Source organism: Panthera onca, chromosome D2 (assembly GCF_046562875.1).
Source record: "Panthera onca isolate mPanOnc1 chromosome D2, mPanOnc1 haplotype 2, whole genome shotgun sequence".
Classification (NCBI taxonomy): domain Eukaryota; kingdom Metazoa; phylum Chordata; class Mammalia; order Carnivora; family Felidae; genus Panthera; species Panthera onca.
The window spans coordinates 56,078,109-56,098,627 of record NC_138349.1 but is presented as its reverse complement, the minus strand read 5'-3'; the positions used below and the strand labels follow the sequence as shown (position 1 = coordinate 56,098,627).

The 20,519-nt window shown below is 46.2% G+C and overlaps 1 protein-coding gene across 8 annotated transcripts in view; it reads left to right on the top strand.

Moving 5' to 3' along the window:
* Positions 1-20,519, top strand: part of SGPL1 (sphingosine-1-phosphate lyase 1) — a 74,843-nt gene that overhangs the window by 9,957 nt on the left and 44,367 nt on the right. For 2 of the 8 annotated variants that reach the window (XM_081790532.1, XM_081790531.1), the window contains exons 1-2: positions 5,762-5,858; positions 6,527-6,588. In XM_081790532.1, coding sequence (XP_081646658.1) covers positions 6,562-6,588 — 27 coding nt within the window. In that variant the 5' untranslated portion in view covers positions 5,762-5,858; positions 6,527-6,561. The other 6 variants (XM_078434336.2, XM_078434338.2, XM_078434337.2 and 3 more) reach the window with 6 other exon arrangements.

Here is a 20,519-nt window from a genome sequence, read left to right as displayed (position 1 = left end):
ATTACATTTCCAGAGCCTGGGCTCCTGGAGCTGAAATGCCAGGAATTCTAGGTTCAGTCTCCACTAGCTGTGGGACCAAGGCATAGAAGCTGATGAGAATGGGTAGAACGTGGCAGCTCTCACCTGGGAGTGTTCAAAATACAGATGTCTTGGCCCCACTCCCCATTCACCGGGTCTGCAGGAAAGCCCTGACATGTGGATTTGGAAAAGGTTCTTGGAGATTCTGACATGCAATGCTACCTGGGGAGGCTGGGCCTGGTCGGTGCTCAAGTCCCTTTTAGCTTGACAGATACTCAGCCGCAGATAATAAAATGAGGCTTGTGCTCAAGTGCATTCCTGGCCTCAGTCCACGGTAGCAGGTCTCAGTGGGTCGGCTCAGCTTCCAAGGGGGCATCCTGCAAATTTAAAAATTTTGCTTGTCACATGATGAGGATAGCGATCTTGCCATACAGACATTGCAAGGGCAGCCCCTCACAGTGAAGAATTGCCCCTGGGTCCTGCACATCTTTTTGACATTTTGCCAGAATGTTCATGTAGGTAAAAAACCAGGTCATGGTCACATGAGCCAAAATCCCAATGTCACTTTCATGCGAGGAGTAGATTTCTTTGAAAACATGGTTTTTTTAGGGGCACCTGGGTGGCTCAGTCAGTTGAGTGTCCGACTCTTGATTTTGCCTCAGGTCATGATTTCACGGTTCGTGAGATCGAGCCCCATGTTGGGTTCTACTCTGACAGCATGGAGCCTGCTTGGGATTCTCTCTCTTCCTCTTTCTCTGCCCCTCCCTTGCTCATGCATGCTCTCTCTCTCTCTCTCTCTCTCTCTCTCACATGCTCTCTCTCCCTCCCCCCCAAAAAAACCCCCATGATTTTATTATACATGCTTCCTGAAGTGCAGCCACCATGTGGAAAGTTGAATGTGAGTTGTCCTACCTTGCCTGAAACTTTACAACTCTAATGCACCATTTTGGAAAATCACATCACCCATGGCAGGGCTACTAACATAGTATTTGAGTCCCTGAGACAACACCTCCGTACTGGTGTGCATTTGCAGCTTTCCAGGTCACAATGATTGTAGGTAGTTCTACAAGGATCCTGATTTAGCCCCCTTTTTTTTCTTTCAAATGTCAACAAAGGAAACGCGACAATATTCAAATAATTACTGTTTTCTCTTAAAAACCTGCTTATCCATTGTAAGTCCACGTATCTGCCAACTTCATGTACGATTTCATGACCTGGCTTTCACTTTTAAAATTAGGTCACTGTACTGCTTTGCGAGAGAATTATATGCGTAGGTCGGTACACCCCCTGATTACAACAAATATATTTTGTAACCCCCATAACCAGAGAGTGTGAGGTCTGGTTGATTTGAGACGTACTGGTCTGCCAAGAACAAAACCTGTAGGAACAAATAGATCTGAGGCTCTTGGAAAAGACTTGATAAGGCCTAGGGTGCCCATATGGGGCAAGGGGAACTTTAGAAAGACTGACCAACCATGAGGATGGGGTCCCGGTGGGGAAGGAAGAGGGGCCAACAGTAACACGGTGAGGGGGCTGGGCTTGGTTTAGCCAGTCACAGAGCCCAGATTTGGATCTCAACTGAGCTCATCCTAGACATGCGTGGTTCAGATTAAACTGATGTTCTTGGGTCCCTCTTGTGGGTCTGGGCCTGTGTTGGGTACACATGTTCCCCTCCCAAGGTACCACCACAGCCCTGGGGTAGATGCTATTAACCCTTGTTTGACAGCCGAGGAAGCCCAGGCTCAGCCCAGCAGACTGAGTTGTCTGAGGCCAAGTAGTAATCTCTGGGTGGAAGCCGCTCTGCCTGCCTTCAAAGCCATTTTGTCAGCACAGCCCCAGCTGGTTTCCTTCTGCCCCAGGAAGTTTGTATTTGTTTGCTTTCTGATAAGCAGTCACTCTGGTTTTGATGCTTTGCTAGGAGTGATCACGCAGCCTAGACGGCAATGGGTGGCTTCCTCAGGAAAAGCGGGCTTCCTTGGGAAATGACTCTTGTTTCTCAGGGCTCGGCCGCTCCGACTTTTGGCACCTGGGACATGTACCTCAGTGGCCCACTGCACCTTGCAGTCTATCCCAGAGCGGCAGCCTCTGGGCACATGCTCCCGGCCTCAGGTGCTCCCATGTCTGGCTGACCCTTAGCCCTCCTTCTTCTCAAGGCCACTTCTGTTTGTGTTGGCTGGTTCCGTTGTGTCACCCCAATCTGCTGCTGTTGCCTAGTTTCCCACCTCTCCTTGGGGAGGGCATTTTAGACTCCATGAACAGAGGTCCTGCGGGGGGCTTTCCTGTGGGCCCTTCCTTTCCAGGAGGGGTTCAGAAGCTACGAGGACATCTGCCCACAGCCCTGTCTTGAGGTGAGCTTCCACAGAAGGTCCCCAGTTGGGAGGGGAGGTGTCAGGGACAGGAATGGAGTCATGGGTAGCATGTTCCTGCGTTTTAGAGTGGGGCATGTGTCCTCATGGATGGGGGGAAGGCTGTCACTAACTTGGCCATGGATAGCTGTCATTTTAAGCAGCACCAGATTTGCTGGCAAGAATTGTTTTGAAAGAAGCCTTGTAGGGAAAAAAAAATCCCAGACCATATTCCTTCTCACTCTGCCCCCTGGCACCCCAAGCCCTCTGTCATCAGCATGAATTTCAGTCCCTCACCTGGTTCCCCCTAGGTATTCCCAGTCCCTCCCAAGTGTTTGTTACCCTGGAAGGCACCATGACGCCACCAACGTGGGGAGCATTAGTTCTCCTCCTCACCCCTCTAAATATTCACCACCCCCCTTAAACCGTCCCAAACATACAGTCTTAATAAAAACACCATGCTTTCTCTGCAAGCAGGGCATCCTGGGAAGTACTTCTCAAACTTTCTGGTGCATGTCTATCACCAGGGGGTCTTGTTTAAACGTACCCTCGGATTCAGTCTTCTGGAGTGGGGTTCCAAGATCCAGCATTTCTAGCAAGCTTCCAGGTGATGCCAGTGGTGCTCCTTGGGAAACCACACTCTGGGTGTGGAAGTCAGCCCGCCTCTGTCTCCCACCAGCCAGCGAAGCCTCTCCTAGCGAAGCCCCTACTGTGGGAGTGTCTGATGGGGGCAGAGGGGAAGCAAAACTGCCCGTGTCCCTTCTTGAGCCCCCTCTTCTTTTTTCCTATCCCTCTTCCCTCGGCACTGTAATTCCCTCTTTTATTTGTATCTTCTTTGTTCTCATTCCTCTTGCTTTCTCCCAAGGGCCCATCAGTATAGCTAGGACATGTGAGGTCGATAGGCAGTGGGGATTTTGTTCCATTTTGGTATAATGTGATTCCCCTGTGAAAGCTGAAATTATCTCCCTTAATCCCCATGCATCTTTTATCTTTGGCAGCTTTCTACTTGATGTTTCTCTTGTAATCCCTGATGTTATTGTATAGTTAAGGGGAGTGTGGGGTAGAGGAGCAGGGGGCCTGAAGTCTCTCTCTCTCTCTGTCTCTCTCTCTCTCTCTCTCTCTCTCTCTCACACACACACACACACACACACACACACACACAGATACAACTTCTGTGCTCTGCAAGGAACTTCCAAGAGTCAAGTTCCTTTCTGGTCCTTGGTTTCTTCATACATATACTATGGGGTTGTGCTGGCAAATAGGGGAAGGTTCCTCTCCCTCTAACATTCTTTGAGCTTAATAAATCAACCAGCATATTTTCGTTTCTCCCTACAAAATCTGGGGCTTTAACTTGCCATCCAACTCTACCCCATGCTTCTGTGTGTCTTCTGAGTGATCACTTACCTTCTCTGAGCCTTTGCACCCTCGTTTACAAGTTGGGAGATGATGAGAGTCACCTGATCTGGGCAAGTTAGGACACAAACAGGGCCCCGGATGTGAAGGTGCCTATCATAGTTCTTGGCAAAATAAGTTTCTTACTCAGCTCGGGCTGTTATAACACAATGCAAGATAAAGGTGCTGGCAGATTCAGTTTTGGGTGAGGAGCCTCTTTCTGGCTTGCAAACTGCTGCCATGGCATCATGTGCTCAAGTGACCTCCTCTTTGTATGTGATTGGAGAGCGAGAGAGCTCTGGTGTCTCTTCCTTTTCTTGGAAGGACACTAATCCCATTGCCGGGGCTCTGCCCTCATGATCTCATCTAAACCCAATGACTTCTCAGAAGCCTCACCACCACATTGGGGGTTAGGGCTTCAACATACGATTTTGGGGGGGGGGGAACAAACATTTAGTCCACAACAATAAGGATTAGTCAATGAGGCCGAATTGGTTGGTTCATCTGGGAAGAATGAACAGACCGTTCACGATGCATGAGGAGCAGTGAAGTCGCACCACAGAGGTGTGGGGAGGAACCAGAGATGGACCCTGTCCTCCAGTCAGCTGGCACAGAGATTTTAGAGTAAAGGATGAGAGGTGGCAGCTAAGAAAGAGACCAGGGAGAGCAGATCCTGGGATGTGAAGAAGAAATAAAACACAGGGGTGGAAGTGGGGGTGTGGGGAGAACGTGCCTGGAATCCCAAAGTAACTCTTGATGAATAGGCATCGGCTGGAGGTCCCAGGACATTTTTCTGACCTCCGACGCTGAGAATGCGAGTCTGCTGGGAGACGGCAGCAAGAGCGGTAAGGGTCTGGGGGTGTCAGAGCCTGATGCAGGAGCTCTGAGAGGCAGACGTATCTCGGACTTCTGATGGGGTGGGGCTGAGGGCAAGGAAGCCCAGGGATAACTTGCTTGACTCTTTCAGAGGCTTCACCATTCTGGCTGGGAGTTTGGGAAATGCTGAGGGGGTGTGCAGAGAAGGGCCGGGCGATAAGGGATTTCATCCTTTTTTTTTTTTTTTTTTTTAACGTTTATTTATTTTTGAGACAGAGAGAGACAGAGCATGAATGGGGGAGGGACAGAGAGAGGGAGGAGACACAGGCTCCAGGCTCTGAGCTGCCAGCACAGAGCCCCATGCGGGACTCGAACTCACAGACCGCGAGATCATGACCTGAGCCGAAGTCAGCCTAGGGATTTCATCCTTGAGAGCACTGGAGGAGTAACGATGGCGGTGATGCCACCCTAAGTTAGCGTCAGGAAGACATTTGCAAGGGGATGGAATTGGGTACCCTCGATTGGTGTCATCTTTGTTAAAATTTCAAGATTCCGCCTAGGGGTCGTTCTAAAAATCGGTTGCAGAAAAATACCGTATGCTGATCGCTATCAGTTACATGTCACTGTGGTGCCTTTGATTCTGCTGTATTAGTGTCGTGGGTAAGTCATGCAAAATGTGTTTGAGACTTAGCTATTTCACCTGGCAATGAAGGGAGAAGGGGCAAATCTCTGAGTCACCTATTAAAATCCCAAAGGTCTCTCTAGAGACCCATCTTGGGTGGTTGCCTTGGATCAACCTGTACAGTGCTCGGCAGGCTGACTCTCCAGGGCCTCCAAATGACCAAATGTGACCAGGAAGTTCGTTTTTATAACCAACGTCTAGCCTTAAGGAGAAGTGGCGGACCCTCTGCCTCCAGCGGGTCGCACCTCCCCCGCCCAGGGCCCTGGTGCTGGCCTCTGTCTGGCCAGCAGGCGGCGCGCGGGGCGGGGGGGCCCGGAGGGGAGGCGGGCCTCTGGCCCGGGCCGGGCCGTGCGCGCGCCCGACGTCGGCGCCGCGCACGCCGGGGCTGGGGAGCCATTTCCGGGCGGGGAGGGGCGGGGCCGCCGGCGGTGGGACCTCCAATCTCGGCGGCAGCGGCTGCAGGGGGAGCCCGCGCTCCGCCGCCCTGCGAGTCTGTCGCGTGGTGAGGAGGAGCCGGGCCGGCGAGAGGGAGAGGCTGAGGGGAGGAGCGGGGAGGCGGACTCCGGGCAAAGGAGTGCAGGGGGGCCGTTGCGGCTCCGGAAAAGGGACGGTCGAGCTGGGGCCGAGGGCTCCCGGGTGGGCTGGGCAGGGCAGGGCCGGGCAGCGCGGGGGAGGAGGGAGGGTCGGGCAGAGCGAGGGGCTGGCGGATGCCCGCGGGCGCGCGCTGAGCCTGGGCGCGGGGGGCCCGTGAGTGGGTGCGGGAGAGCGCCGGGGCCGATAGGGAGCGGGCTCCGAAACCCCAGTCCCGCGGAGGTAGGAGCGGACGTGGGGCAGCCCGGATCTGCGGCTCCTTGCGAAGAGAGGAAGGGCTCCGGGGTGGGAGGGATGGGGTCGCGGACGAGGCCAGGAGGCTGGACGCTGGGACGGGCTACCCCGGCGCCCGTCCGACTCTTCGCCCCGCTGCGTTTGTGGGCTGGGCCCCGGGCTCCGGTTGGCGGCGGGCTGGGCGTTTCCCCGGGGTGTCTACCTGGGGGGCTTGCTTCGTGGGAGGCTGGGCCTGGATTCGTTTGCTCAGCTGTGGGAGGGAAGGCCGGTGCCAGCAGGGTTCTCATTCGCTGGCCCGGGTGCTGGGGGTGGAGTGTCCTATCTGGGAGTGAAATCTGAGCTCTCAAAGGAGGGAGAGAACCATTTCTTGACTGCTCTAGCGACTCTGGGCGGGCAGACGCGACAGTTTAAAGCTTTGGAAGTAAACAAACCTGGTTCCCTTTTGCAGAGGGGAGGCTCCGTGAGGACAGCTGGAAGAGGAAGATGCCGAGTACGGACCTTCTGATGTTGGTGAGCTTTCCCAAACATCCCCTTTGTCATAAGGCGCTTGTCCCTTAAGTTTTATTTTTAGTCCAGAGGATCTGAGTGTGTAACTCTCACTTCTGATGCTTGCTTTTCGTAGCTGAGCCTTCCTGCTACCTTTATTTTGGGTTTAATGTTTGAGATGGGTAAGTGACTGAACTAAACATATGAATATATTTGTATTTAATGAATGCGAAGAATCTTTTACAGAATTCTTGCAACTTATTTTAATCTCTCCCTTCCCGTACTACCAGAGCAGTATTAAAACTTGTATTTAATTTTGTTTGGGTCTGCCGTATATTCGTTTATAAGCGTGTGTCTCCCAGACTAGAGTTATGATTCCTCAGAAAGCAGATATCCTGTCTTACTTGTTTAAAGAGGAATAAACAGGGGCACCTGGGTGGGTCAGTCGGTTAAGCGGCCGACTTCGGCTCAGGTCATGATCTCACGGTCCGTGAGTTGGAGCCCCGCGTCGGGCTCTGTGCTGACAGCTCAGAGCCTGGAGCCTGTTTCAGATTCTGTGTCTCCCTCTCTCTGACCCTCCCCTGTTCATGCTCTGTCTCTCCCTGTCTCAAAAATAAATAAAAACGTTAAAAAAAAATTAAAAAAAAAAAAGAGGAATAAACAGCTGTCATGGTGCTCTGTGTATAGTAAGTGCTTAACAAATGCTTGTTGAGTTAAACTGGTTTGAATTTGAGTTATTTTGTTGGACTGAGAAATATGCCTGCTTTGGTAGAAGCTATTTTTCCCTTTTGAGATTTTCTGTGCCTTTTTTTTTTGTTTTGTTTTGTTTTTTGTTTTTAAATAACTGAGCAGGGAGAATAGCATTGCCAAATGCATGTTTACCAAAATGAAGTTTTATTCTTGGGACCTTTATGATTCCATAGAGGCTCTTTATTGTGAGAATTGCAGGGAGCCTATGGTTTTTCAGTAGCTATATAGAAAAAGAGCGTTTCATTTTTTTTTAAAGTTTTTTTTTTTAGTTGTTTTACATTTATTCATTTTTGGGAGAGAGAGAGAGACAGAGAGCATGAGTGGGGAAGGGGCAGAGAGAGAGGGAGACACAGAATCTGAAGCAGGCTCCAGGCTCCAGGCTCTGAGCTGTCAGCACAGAGCCCACGCGGGGCTCAAACCCACAGACCATGAGATCATGACCTGAGCTGAAGTCGGTCGGCCAACTGCCTGAGCCACCCATGCGCCCCAAGCATTTTATTTTTAATAAGCTATTTCTCTGAGTCTGAGGTCTCTTTGTGCAAAAGCATTGATTTAAAAACCATTCCTTTCCCTTTTTTTTTTTTTTTAATCTCACTATCGCAGAGAATTGGTAGCCATCACTGGGAACTTGGCAAAAGTGAGTAGTGAGGGTGTTTTTTGTACCCGGTGCTGACTTTCTGTAGTGGCAAAACCAATAAGGTCTGTGGGAAGGGTAAAGAGGGAAACTAAGTTGTGATTAGTTCAGGTGTGAGGCAGAGGGCAAGGATGATTTTAAAGACAGGTAAATACTTGGTTTATCCACAGATCCTGGTGAAGAGTTCCCCTAAAATAGTTTCTTGCCTCAGATGTCATGGATTGTCAGTGGATAATAAATAGCCTTATGTGATTTTAAATTCTTAGTGCAAGAGCCATATGTTAGGAAAATTGGGAGCTGTAAATAAGTAAAAGGAAGCAACCCCCAATAATTCCACTACTCGGAAATAACTACCGTTAGTACCTTACAGGGTTAATGCAGAATGATTTGTAACTATTGACAATTTGCTTTTCCTCTTACAGATCAGCATTTTTATGTAAATTAGGATTTCTGTGTGTGAGTAGGATATACCCTCGTGCCCAGAGATGTGCTTATTACTTCTAAGGCCCGTGGGCTCTCTGTAGCAGTGCTTTTATTCAGCATGTTAACTTTGGAATCAGTTTTGTTTCGAAACATTTCTGTAGCAATCACCACTACTTTTCATTTTCTCATTTGATGATCTAGAATATTTAGGGTGTTGATTTGCTTGTTGGTGTAGAGAATTAAATTCACACGGATAATGACTGGCCCTCAAGAATCCTCATGCTCTAAAGATATGGCACTTGTTCCTTGAGGTGCTTTCTCTGGAAAAGTTGTTATTCCTACTTTTTTTTTTTTTAATTTTTTATTTAAAAAAAATTTTTTTTTAACGTTTATTTATTTTTGAGACAGAGAGAGACAGAGCATGAACAGGGGAGGGGCAGAGAGAGAGGGAGACACAGAATCTGAAACAGGCTCCAGGCTCTGAGCAGTCAGCACAGAGCCTGACCCGGGGCCCGAACTCACAGACCCCGAGATCATGACCTGAGCTGAAGTCGGACGCTTAACCAACCGAGCCACCCAGGCGCCCCTTCCTACTTTTCTTTTTCTTTCTTTCTTGCTTTCTTGCTTTCTTGCTTTCTTGCTTTCTTGCTTTCTCTCTCTCTCTCTCTCTCTCTCTCTTTCTCTCTCTTTCTCTCTCTCTCTCTTTCTTTCTTTCTGTCTGTCTGTCTGTCTTTCTTTGCCTGTGCTGTGCTAAAGAATCAATGGCCAGGGCCCGGTGTTCAATGGGGGCATTAAACCATCATTATCTGTGTTCTTTAGTTACTTTGTATGAAGCAGGAGACTTGTTCTGGGCCCTTTAACTGGGAAGAAAGGACCCTAGTTAATAAAAAATAGCCTGCATGCAGGGCAGCGTATTGTAGAACCTTAGAACCTCAGAATTAGAAGTAATCTTGGAGGCCATATGATGCAACTTCTTACTTACGTTGTATATGAATCCTTTTTTGAGCATCTCTGATAAATGATGTCTAGTCATCCCTCCTTTCTGCTGGGGAAATAAGATGGACATAAGCTAGGAGATGGTACACGGTGGATCCAGGAATAACAGAAGTCTGATAGTTAATATTTATTGAACAGGTATTACATGTTAGGTGCAGAAATAGATACTCTACATATTTATTTAATTTTCACAATAACCCGTGGAAAAGTATGCTGGCATCCTCCTTTTGTAGATGGAAAACTAGGCTTAGAGAGGGTACCACAGTGATGAAGTTTTAACCACACTTAAGTCTTACTTCGAATCCCTCCTTTTCTGCTTTGCAATGCTGTCTCTGGGCCACGTTCCCCATAAGGGACAGAAGAGGTTGGTGAGCTTTGTGACTGATGGGAGGGGGTTTGTGTGGACTGGGACTGGGGCAGGCTGAGTAGGATAGCTGTGCCCTCTAAGGGAGCACTTTGGAAGCGAGTGTGTGGGGTGCTTTTGTTTTCTAGTACGATCTTGTCTGAAAATCCATATTTTTAAAAAAATGTTTTTAAATGTTTATTTTTGAGAGAGAGAGAGAGTGCGAGCGAGGGAGGGGCAGAGAGAGAGGGAGATACAGAATCTGAAGCAGGCTCCAGGTTCCGAGCTGTCAGCACAGAGCCTGACACAGGGCTCAAACTCATGAACCGTGAGATCATGACCGGAGCCGAAGTCAGATGCTCAATCAGCTGAACCACCCAGGCACCCCTACATATTTTTTTATACAGGTCTTGTTTATTTTCTCTCACCTTGCAGTTAGGGCACTATATTGCAAACTTAAGAGTTATATTCATATAAGTGTAATGCTGCAGTCTTTGAATTTCATTTCAGAATCATAAAGGGGCATACCACATATTTGTTATAAAGAGAGGGCGTTGGGTTTGGTAGGGTTGGAAACTATTGTGTGGACAGGATACTGTGAACCCAAAGCATGAAGATGAACTGGGGTCTGTCCATGACAGACTTTGTATTCCAGACTACAGAGCTTGGGCTAACAGCCCTCAGCGCTTTCTTGCCCTTAATTTTGTCCTCTTTTGATAAGGTGGTTTGCCTGCCTTCTTCCACTTGCTTACTTACCGCACGTCACGGCCTGTAATACTTTCCACCTGTGTCTCACAGAGAGTAAGAGGGGTGAGAGTATCCATCGGACCCTTGCGATGCCTTCAGAAGAATGTCAAGTCCAGAAATTTTTTTAGGAATTTTTCTCCACGTTGGCAACCATTCTTTTCATCCAAGTTCTCCTCCTTCCTAGTGCTAGGGAAAGAATACTTTATGAAGCCAAGTCTTCTCCTTAGGTGGCTTTTCTCTTGTGAATGGTGTGGTGAATCGTATGCACCATGACAGTGCTGGGTAGAGTTTGAGATAGTTTATCTAGGGCCAAGGTTCTCAGATAAGTGTGATTTTGCCCCTCCCCCCCCCCCCCCCCCCCCCCGAAACATTTGGCAATGTCTGGAGACATTCTTGGTTGTCATACTTGGGTGCTAGTGGTCAGGGATGCAACTAAAGGCCCTACTATGCACACAGTCGTCCACTCTCAAGAATTATCTGGCCTAAAATGTCCGTAGTGCTTGGGTTGAGAAACCCTGGTCTAGGGTTCCTTACCATAGGTAATGGCATCTGGGTAGTCCTTGCATTCATACAGGTAGGGGACTGAGTCTTGTCTTAGAGTTTAATGGGCCTTTTACAGTGTTACTTAGGGTTGTTTTGCCCATGGATGAAGTCCTGCTTTGGGATATGTATATTGGACAATATACAGCATAATCTTCCATAACACAGTAAAATTGTAAGAAATGTTTTCCTTTGCAACATTTCTGCAGCACTCTCTTGATTTGGAAACAGTAAGCCTGTCTCCATTTTGTGTTTTGGGTTCAGATGGAATGTTTCTAGACCTTAGAGCTTTATCTTTGAGCCTTGAATCTTTTCCAGGCATGCTTTCTTTCTGAATGTCTGATAGGATTTGAGCAATAAACCAAAAAATCGACACTAAAAGCTCATTTGTAGTATTTGAATCTGGTGTCTTATTTGTAGGATTGTCTAGAAGAAAGGGAAAATTCATTGGGACTGGTAGGACCTTTAAAATTTTGTTGACAATTTGAATGGCCCTCATAAGATAAGTACTGTATTTGGCATTGTTCCAGCCTTATTAGTAAAGTAAAACTTTAACGGCAAGTTTGATAATTTTTCCAGCTGTTGGTCTAAAGGAAGGAGGGGTTATAAATAGAAAAACCTCAGATCCCAGTTTTTGGCTTGGCTTTGCTGTCTGGGTGTCAGGAACTTTTAGTAACGTTTGCCTTCTTAACTAGGCTTTGCCCAATGTCCTGTTACATAGTTTGCATACATTGGTGGCACAATTGGCCGTCATCGTGGGATTAAGAATTTTCTATGGGAATTGATTTATAGTGAATCAGGAAACATGCAGAACAGAACTACTGGGAGAAAAACCATGCTGTGGGGTAAGAGGAAATACGAGGCATCTGGGAAGATAGAGTAGTACAGGCTGAGTCATCGGTTGGATATATCGATTATCTCCTGGGAGCCTCCAGTAGTGGGACTGAGGAGATGAGAGGACTATTTACAAACTGGGCAGAGTCGAGGAAGACCAGTAGGGGTTGGCGAAACACCTCGAGGCCAAGAGCCGTTAGCATTGTTAGGCTTGAAGGGGCAAAGGTGCAGTAGTTTCTGGAACCTTGAGAGGTTAGCTGTAGGCGAGAGTGACCCATAGGCTTTCTGCCACTGCCAGCCGGTAGCCCTGCAGGAAGGGAATCCAGGGGAATAAATACCTCAGACTCTGTCAAAATTTTCCCACCCTCTGATCTCATGCTGGAGCCTTTCGCTGGCCAAACCCAACCGGAAAGGGAGCCTGGGTGATTTACTTCATGGAGGGCAGCCCGTTGAGGCACATAGAGGTGGAAGGTTGGGCTGAGGGTGTGGAGGAACCAAGGGAGGATAGCCAGTGTGCTAAAGTTGAGGTCAAGTTAGTTTTGAAAGGCACAAGTGAGAAGACAGCTTGTTAGCAGAGTCTGGTAAAATGGATAGGAGATGGAATGTTCTAGAGAAGGAATGTTCTCGCCGATAACAGAAGGATAGATTCAGAGGCAAAGTGTCGCCACGGCTTTGGCAAGGCCAGAGCTGCTTTTTTCCAGAGGTAGCCTCAGAATCTTAATTGCCTCAAGGGCCTTTAGAAATCCTGCAGTCCAGCTTCCCTTTGCTCTGTGGAAATCCTTCCCCCAGTGCCCTGCCAGGGGTGGGTGTGGGATGCTTTCTTAGGGAGCTCTTGCCATTGTTGGACAGCTTGAATTGTCAGAAAGGTTTTCATTTGTCCAGATCACTGAACACATCCATTCCGGTTAGGTTTGGCTGCTTATGAGAGAAAAACTAAAGTCATGGCGATTTTTAAAAGGTAGAAAAAGACTTCTCTAAAGTAAGAGGAACCCAGAGTAGACAATTCATGGCTGACGTGGCCATTCCTAGGTCTTTGAGGAGGTTCCCCCGCACATGGTGTGTCCCCTCCTGGTCCAGGATAGCCGTGCTGAGCTTGAGCTGTCAGGTTCATGTTTTCTCAGGTAGGAAGAGGAAGGGCAGGAAGAAGGGCTTGCCCTGCTTTTGGGTTGAAGGTGTTTTCACGTGGAACTTAGCATACATACACAAGACTGTATAAAGCACATCGCTACGTTTTAATAAAAACAGTCATAACATCTATCCCCCAGGCTAGAAAATAGAACATTTGGGGCGCCTGGGTGGCTCAGTCGGTTAAGCGTCCGACTTCAGCCCAGGTCATGATCTCACGGTTAGTGAGTTTGAGCCCTTCACCGGGCTCTGTGCTGTCGGTGCATAGCCCGCTTCCGATCCTCTGTCCCTCTCTCTCTCTGACCCTCCCCCACTCATGCTCACTCTCTTTCTCCCTCAAAAATAAATAAACATTTACAAAACCCTTTAGAACATTTACCTCCAATCCCTGATGACATCTCCTTTCCTTCCCTCTAGGGAGAACTATCCTGATTTTGGGAATAATTATTCTCTTGCTGTGTTAAAGGAAAAAAAAAAAGAAAAAAAGTGTTACCCCCATGTATACGTTCCCTAAGTTCAGTTTTGTTTGCTTTTTCACTTGCTGTAAATTGATTTATATGTATTTTTTGTGGTTTTCCCATGTTGCTCGGTGTTTGTGAGACTCATCTATGTTGGTCCGTGCAGTTTATTGGTTTTAGGTCCTTGATTCCCACTGTTGCATAATATTTCATCGTATGACTGTCACAGATTATCCGTTCCATGATGGGCACTTGGGTGGCTTCCAGTTTGAGGCTTTTTTGAACATTACCGTTAGGAACTTTCTGGTATGTGACAGGGGGTCAGAATTGCAAGTTTTTCTGGGATTTAGTCCTCCTGGTGGAACTGCTGCATTATGACTTCGCTAGATAATGGCAGACTTTTCAGAAGAAGCTGCAACAGTTTATACTTCTAGCAACAGTATATGAGAGTTCTTGTTCCTACACAGCTTGGGAAACCTGGTATTTACAAGGCTTTTTTACTTTTTGCCAGTCCAGTAGGGGTGAAGTCTAATTGATTTCCAGGTGAATTCCCCTAATTACTAGTGAGGGTGAGTGTCCTTTTCAAGGTCTGTTAACTCTTTGGAGCTCCTGTTTTGTGTGGGCCTCTTCCAGCCTTATGCTTTATCAATTATTTGTTTCTCCTTGTAGTTCTATTAGATTTTGCTGTATGTGTTTTGAGATTTTGTTACCAGGTGCATACAGATTTAAAATTGTTATATCTTACCCAGGAGGTTGTGCTTTTTATCTGACAGTGCTTTTTTGAGTTCATATAATACAGCTGTGTGAGCTTTTTGTCATGTAATGGGCAGATTGTAAGTGTTTGAAGGAATGGCTTGCCTGTTGCATAGGCAGAAACTGTGGAACAGTCTTCCTCCTAGTCCATTTTTATGGCACATTGTTATTTATATGTCCTATTATCCCATGAAGTGGATAAATCACTTTTATTTTATTTTATTTTATTTTGTTTTGTTTTGTTTTTTTAATTTACATCCAAATAGCATATTGTGCAACAATGATTTCAGGAGTAGATTCCTTAATGCCCCTTACCCATTTAGCCCATCCCCCCCCCATACCCCCTCCAGTAACCCTCAGTTTTTTCTCCATATTTAAGAGTCTCTTCTGTTTTGTCCCCCCCTCTTTTTATATTATTTTTGCCTTCCTTCCCTTATGTTCATCTGTTGTATCTTGTAAAGTCCTCCTATGAGTGAAGTCCTATGATACTTGTCTTTCTCTGACTAATTTCACTTAGCATAATACCCTCCAGTTCCATCCACGTAGTTGCAGATGGCAAGATTTCATTCTTTTTGATTGCCGAGTAATACTCCATTGTATATATGTACACCATATCTTCTTTATCCATTCATCCATCGATGGACATTTGGGCTCTTTCCATACTTTGGCTGTTGTTGATAGTGCTGCTGTAAACATGGGGATGCATGTGTCCCTTCGAAACAGCACACCTGTGTCCCTTGGATAAATGCCTAGTAGTGCAATTGCTGGGTCATAGGGTAGTTCTATTTTTAGTTTTTTGAGGAACCTCCATACTGTTTTCCAGAGTACACCAGCTTGCTTTCCCATAAATCACTTTTGAATTTAAAAATGAAGTAGAGGGGTGCCTGAGTGGCTCAATCAGTTAAGCGTCCAACTTTGGCTCAGGTCATGATCTCACAGTTCGTGGGTTCAAGTCCCCCATCAGGCTCTGTGCTGACAGCTCAGAGCCTGGAGCCTGCTTCGGATTCTGTGTCTCCTGTCTCTGCCCCTCCTCGGCTCATGCGATGTCTCTCTCTCTCAAAAATAAAGAAACATTAAAAAAAATAATTACAAAAGAAGTAGAGTTTTCGGGTGCCTGGGTGGCTCAGTTGGTTAAGCGCCCGACTCTTGATCTCGCCTCAGGTCGTGATCTCTCAGTTCTTGAGTTCAAGCTCCGTGTTGGGCTATGCACTGACAGCACGGAGCCTGCTTAGAATTTTCTTTCTCCCTCTGTCTCTGCTCCTCCCCCATTCGTGCACTCTCTCTTTCCCTGTCTCAAAATAAGTCAACTTAAAAAAACATAAAAAAAAAGAGGTTCTTTTTTTTGAGGTATATCTTACAGTAAAGGGCACAAATCTTAATGGTACAGGTCAGTTATATTTGCATATGAGTATGCTGTACTCGCTGCCCAGGTACAAAGAATGGCCAGCATCCCAACAAGTTCCCTCGCATTTGGTACCCACCAAAGGTTATCTTTCTTCTCACTGTAGGTTAGTTTTGCTGATTTTTGAACTTTGCATAAATGGAAACATACAGTTCACGTTATTTTCTGAGTATCCTTTTTGCTGAATCTGTGAGATTCAGCCATGCCCTTATATAGCAGTATATTTTTTTTTTTTAATTTTTTAACGCTTATTTTTTGAGATGCCGAGACAGAGCATGAGCAGGGGAGGGGCAGAGAGAGAGAGGGAGTCACAGAATCCGAAGCACATTCCAGGCTCTGAGCTGTCAGCAGAGTCCGACGCGGGGCTTGAACTCACGAGCCATGAGATCATGATCTGAGCTGAAGTTGGACGCTTAACCGACTGAGCCACCCAGGCGCCCCTGGGTAGCAGTAGTTTTAAAACTCATGGCTGTGTAGTTGCACAATGTATAAAATCCCACCATTTATTCATTCTACAGTTGACGAACATTTCTGTTTCTGGTGTTGGCTGTTTTGAATGACACTTCTACATTCTTGATTGAACATGTCTTTTGGTAAGCACAGAATTGCCAGGTCATGAGGCGTACTGCCAGACAGGTTTCCCGAGTGGTTGTCCGATTTACACTCCCACAAGGTTTTCTTAATATGTAACTTTTGCATTTCGCTTTCCAGCAACAAATCTTAAATTTCTGTTACCTGCATGCTCCATGTGGGAGACAGCATGGAAAACTCTTTCCTGAAGCAGGTTAGGCACTTTTAAAGTGTGAAACACCCCTCCGTTTCTGTAATTTCCCCGGAAAGGAAAAGCCTACTGCATTCTTATTCACCTCGTCCATCACTATTAATAAACATTTGACGTAAAGAGAGCAGAGTTTTCTGTTAAGGGCAGACGTTTAGATTTGCAAAACCCCATTTGTAGCAGATAATTTGAAGGTAAAATCATAGTGCTCTGGAACTCCTTGGAGTCTAAGTAGCTGTTACAGTAGGTTTACACTTTGTGCTCCATATTGGGGAGACCTTTTTTTCTGGAGGCTTTTTCTGAAGGCATTTAAGTGTACTCCTTTGAAATGCATTTTGGCTGACGGATCTAAAAAGGGATACATCAGTTCTGTCTTGAGTTCCAGTCTTACTGGTGCTGGGACAGGTGAGGCAAATAGAAGATAATGTTTGCAAACTCTAACAGGAAGGACCAGAGGACAAAAACAAGAATGCCATGGGAGACCTGCTCCTTGGCTAGCTGCATTGCAGCCAGGGCAGACGAAGGCCTAAGGTTATATTGCCCAGCCCTTTTTGATAAGCTTGTGATTTCAGATGCTTTCCCAAGACTCGTAACTATAGCAGTCAACAGCAATCTGTCCAGATGCCTGAAATCAGCCTTATGATCTGTAAACATAAGTGGGTAACCAGTTTAGTCTTGTTTTGTAAGTAAGAGGACACTTGTAATCTTCTGATCGAATTAAATAGTGGAAGGCCGAGAGTTGATGTAACATGTGTCTTATTAAATGGAGGAGCAGCTCACTGGTCGCCGGCGTCTTCCTACCATCCTCTGTAAGAAAACACAATGTAGGGGTGCCTGGGCGGCTCAATCTGTTAAGTGTCCTACTTCCGCTTGGGTCATGGTCTCACTGTCCGTGAGTTCGGGGCCCTGCGTCTGGCTCTGGGCTGACAGCTCAGAGCCTGGAGCCTGTTTCAGATTCTGTGTCTCCCTATGTCTCTGCCCCTTCCCCACTCACACTCTGTCTCTGAAAAATGAATAAACCTTAAAAAAAATTAAAAAAAAAAAGAAAAAAAGAAAACACGATGTAGGCATGGGAATCAAACCACTTACAGCCTCTCCCCGCTCTATCTGTGGGACTTTGCTTGAGACATTGCAAAGGTTACTTGTCCTTGCTGCTTACTGAAAAGGAAAGGGGAATGTTTCCTCACAGAGATTCCGATTCCTCAAATACTTAGTGTTTATTATCTGCGGTTGCTTTCTTATTACCTTACTGCACTGAATACTCACAGCAGCCCTGAGAGTAGATAGATGGGGGTATCTTTTTGTCCGGTGAACTTTTTGTTGAATTATAGCAATGGCATCTGTTTTTGCAGATGAGCAAAATCCTGCTGCATCGAGACTTAGTAATGTGCCAGAGGCCACACAGAGCTAAAATTAGAGTAGAAGCTTTTGATTACCATTCCAGACTTTCCAGGGCACCACGGCTGCCTATAGAACACTAGTAACAGGCCACTCGGCGATCCCACAGAAGTCGTGACGAGTGTCAGTTCAGCACGGCACTCAGAGGTGGCTGTCCCTTTCACATACCCCGGGTAGTGGCTGGAGTGTGTGTTTATGAGCTGCCAAAGGAGAAAGTGTTTTTTAAAAACCTCATCTAAAAATGTAGCAGTTAATAATTCTGTTTATAAACTCTTAAAAATACATACCGTAAGACAATAGTGATCCTCTTTGTCTAGTTTGTATATAATTTCTAAGTTAGTTTTAGACATCTAGGGTTGATTTCATTTGGAGTCCAAAGCTTTATTCTGTGTTTCTGGAATTGCAGAGTTTCTGCTCGTTTTTGGCCCATATGGCAACTTGTTTTCAGAAAAGGCTTTTGGGTTTTTGGGGGGTTTTTTGTGTTTTTTTTTTTGTTTTTGTTTTTAAAGAAAGCCTGTGGATCTTAGGTGGTTGGTCTTAGCTACGTTTGGTAGACAGAGATGAAATTGCTGGGTCATAATGCCCCCCCCCTTTTTTTTTTTTAAAGTGTACAGTTCATCAATTTTTTATCGTGTTCTCATAGTTGTGCAGCCATCCCCACAATCTCAGAACATTTTCAGAAGAAACCCCCCAGTTGTAGCACTTACTCCCTTATGTGGCTGCAGTCCCCGGGCCTGGAAGCCGCCACCCTGCTTGTTGTCTGCACATATCCTTATTCCGAGTGCTGCATACACACAGAATTCTACAGTGTCTGGTCTTTCGTGATCAGCTGTTTTCCTTAGCATGGTGTTTTGAGGGGTCATCCTGTTGTAACATGGATCAGAATGTCGTTCCTTTTTATTATAGTGCTGAGGCTTGTCCTGGAGAATTTGAAGTAATGGATGCTACTTCTCCTACAGGGAACACAGGAGTCTTGGGTTTACTTTACATATAATAGAATACTTCTGTGATTCGTTTTAGAGAGGGGGTCATTAACCTGGGGAAGATGGACCCCAGTGATGGCTTTTAGGATGTCCTGAGCCCTTTGTAATTATCTTCAGGTTTCATGTTCCCAAGCATTTTTTTTGTGGGGAAGTTTGGGGACTGAGAGTTTTTAGCTTTTGTTAAAAGATAATTTTCAAAGGGTGCCTGGGTGATTCAGTTGGCTAAGCCTTTGACTCTTGATCTCAGCCTAGGTCCTTTTTTTGTTGTTGCTGAAAAAAATTTTTTTTAATGTTTTATTTAATTTTGAGAGAGAGAGAGAGAAAGTGTGTGTGAGCTGGGGAGGGGCAGACAGCGAGGGAGACTCAGAATGTGAAGCAGGCTCCAGGCTCCGAGCTGTCAGCACAGCGCCCGATGCAGGGCTCGAACTCACGAGTTGTGAGATCATGACCTGACCTGAAGTCAGGTGCTTAACCGACTGAGCCACCCAGGCGCCCCTCAGCTCAGGTCTTGATCTCAGGATCATGAGTTCAAGCCCCACGTTGGGCCCTATGCTAAGCAGGGAGCCTACTTAAAAAAAAATTCACAAAAGGTAAAATCATGACACTGAAACAAATACAAAATGAACACACATTAAAATTTTACTTTGCTTATAAAGAGGAAACCAGGCAGATGTTCTAACCGGTTTGAAAGAAAGGTCCAAAGAACAGACACATTTTTATTTATTTTTTTATTCTTTATTTTTTTCAATATATGAAGTTTATTGTCAAATTGGTTTCCATACAACACCCAGTGCTCATCCCAAAAGGTGCCCTCCTCAATACCCATCCCCCACCCTCCCCTCCCTCCCACCCCCCATCAACCCTCAGTTTGTTCTCTTATGCTTTGGCTCTCTCCCACTCTAACCTCTTTTTTTTTTTTTCCCCTCCCCCATGGGTTTCTGTTAAGTTTCTCAGGATCCACCTAAGAGTGAAACCATATGGTATCTGTCTTTCTCTGTCTGGCTTATTTCACTTAGCATCACACTCTCCAGTTCCATCCACGTTGCTACAAAGGGCCATATTTCATTCTTTCTCATTGCCACGTAGTACTCCATTGTGTGTATAAACCACACTTTCTTTATCCATTCATCAGTTGATGGACATTTAGGCTCTTTCCATAATTTGGCTATTGTTGAGAGTGCTGCTATAAACATTGGGGTACAAGTGCCTCTATGCATCAGTACTCCTGTGTCCCTTGGGTAAATTCCTAGCAGTGCTATTCCTGGGTCATAGGGTAGATCTATTTTTAATTTTTTGAGGAACCTCCACACTGTTTTCCAGAGTGGCTGCACCAATTTGCATTCCCACCAACAGTGCAAGAGGGTTCCCATGTCTCCACATCCTCTCCAGCATCTATAGTCTCCTGATTTGTTCATTTTGGCCACTCTGACTGGCGTGAGGTGATATCTGAGTGTGGTTTTGATTTGTATTTCCCTGATGAGGAGCGACGTTGAGCATCTTTTCATGTGCCTGAAGAACAGACACATTTATAGATTAAGAACATTAAAATGAGTACACAAATGCCACCCAAACTATTTTCTTCCATAGTGGAGAGGGAAGTCACTTGAACCTTTACCACGTGGCAGGTTTTACGTGTTTATAGATGAAGAGTGGTTTGCATTGCTGTAATCATTTCCAACTTCCAGAGTTGTAAAATAGCTTCCTTAGAATCAGACTCTGGTAGTGTAGAGGGACATCCTAGACAATGTATAATTTTCCATCGAAATCACACATTGTCTTCTGCACTTTTGA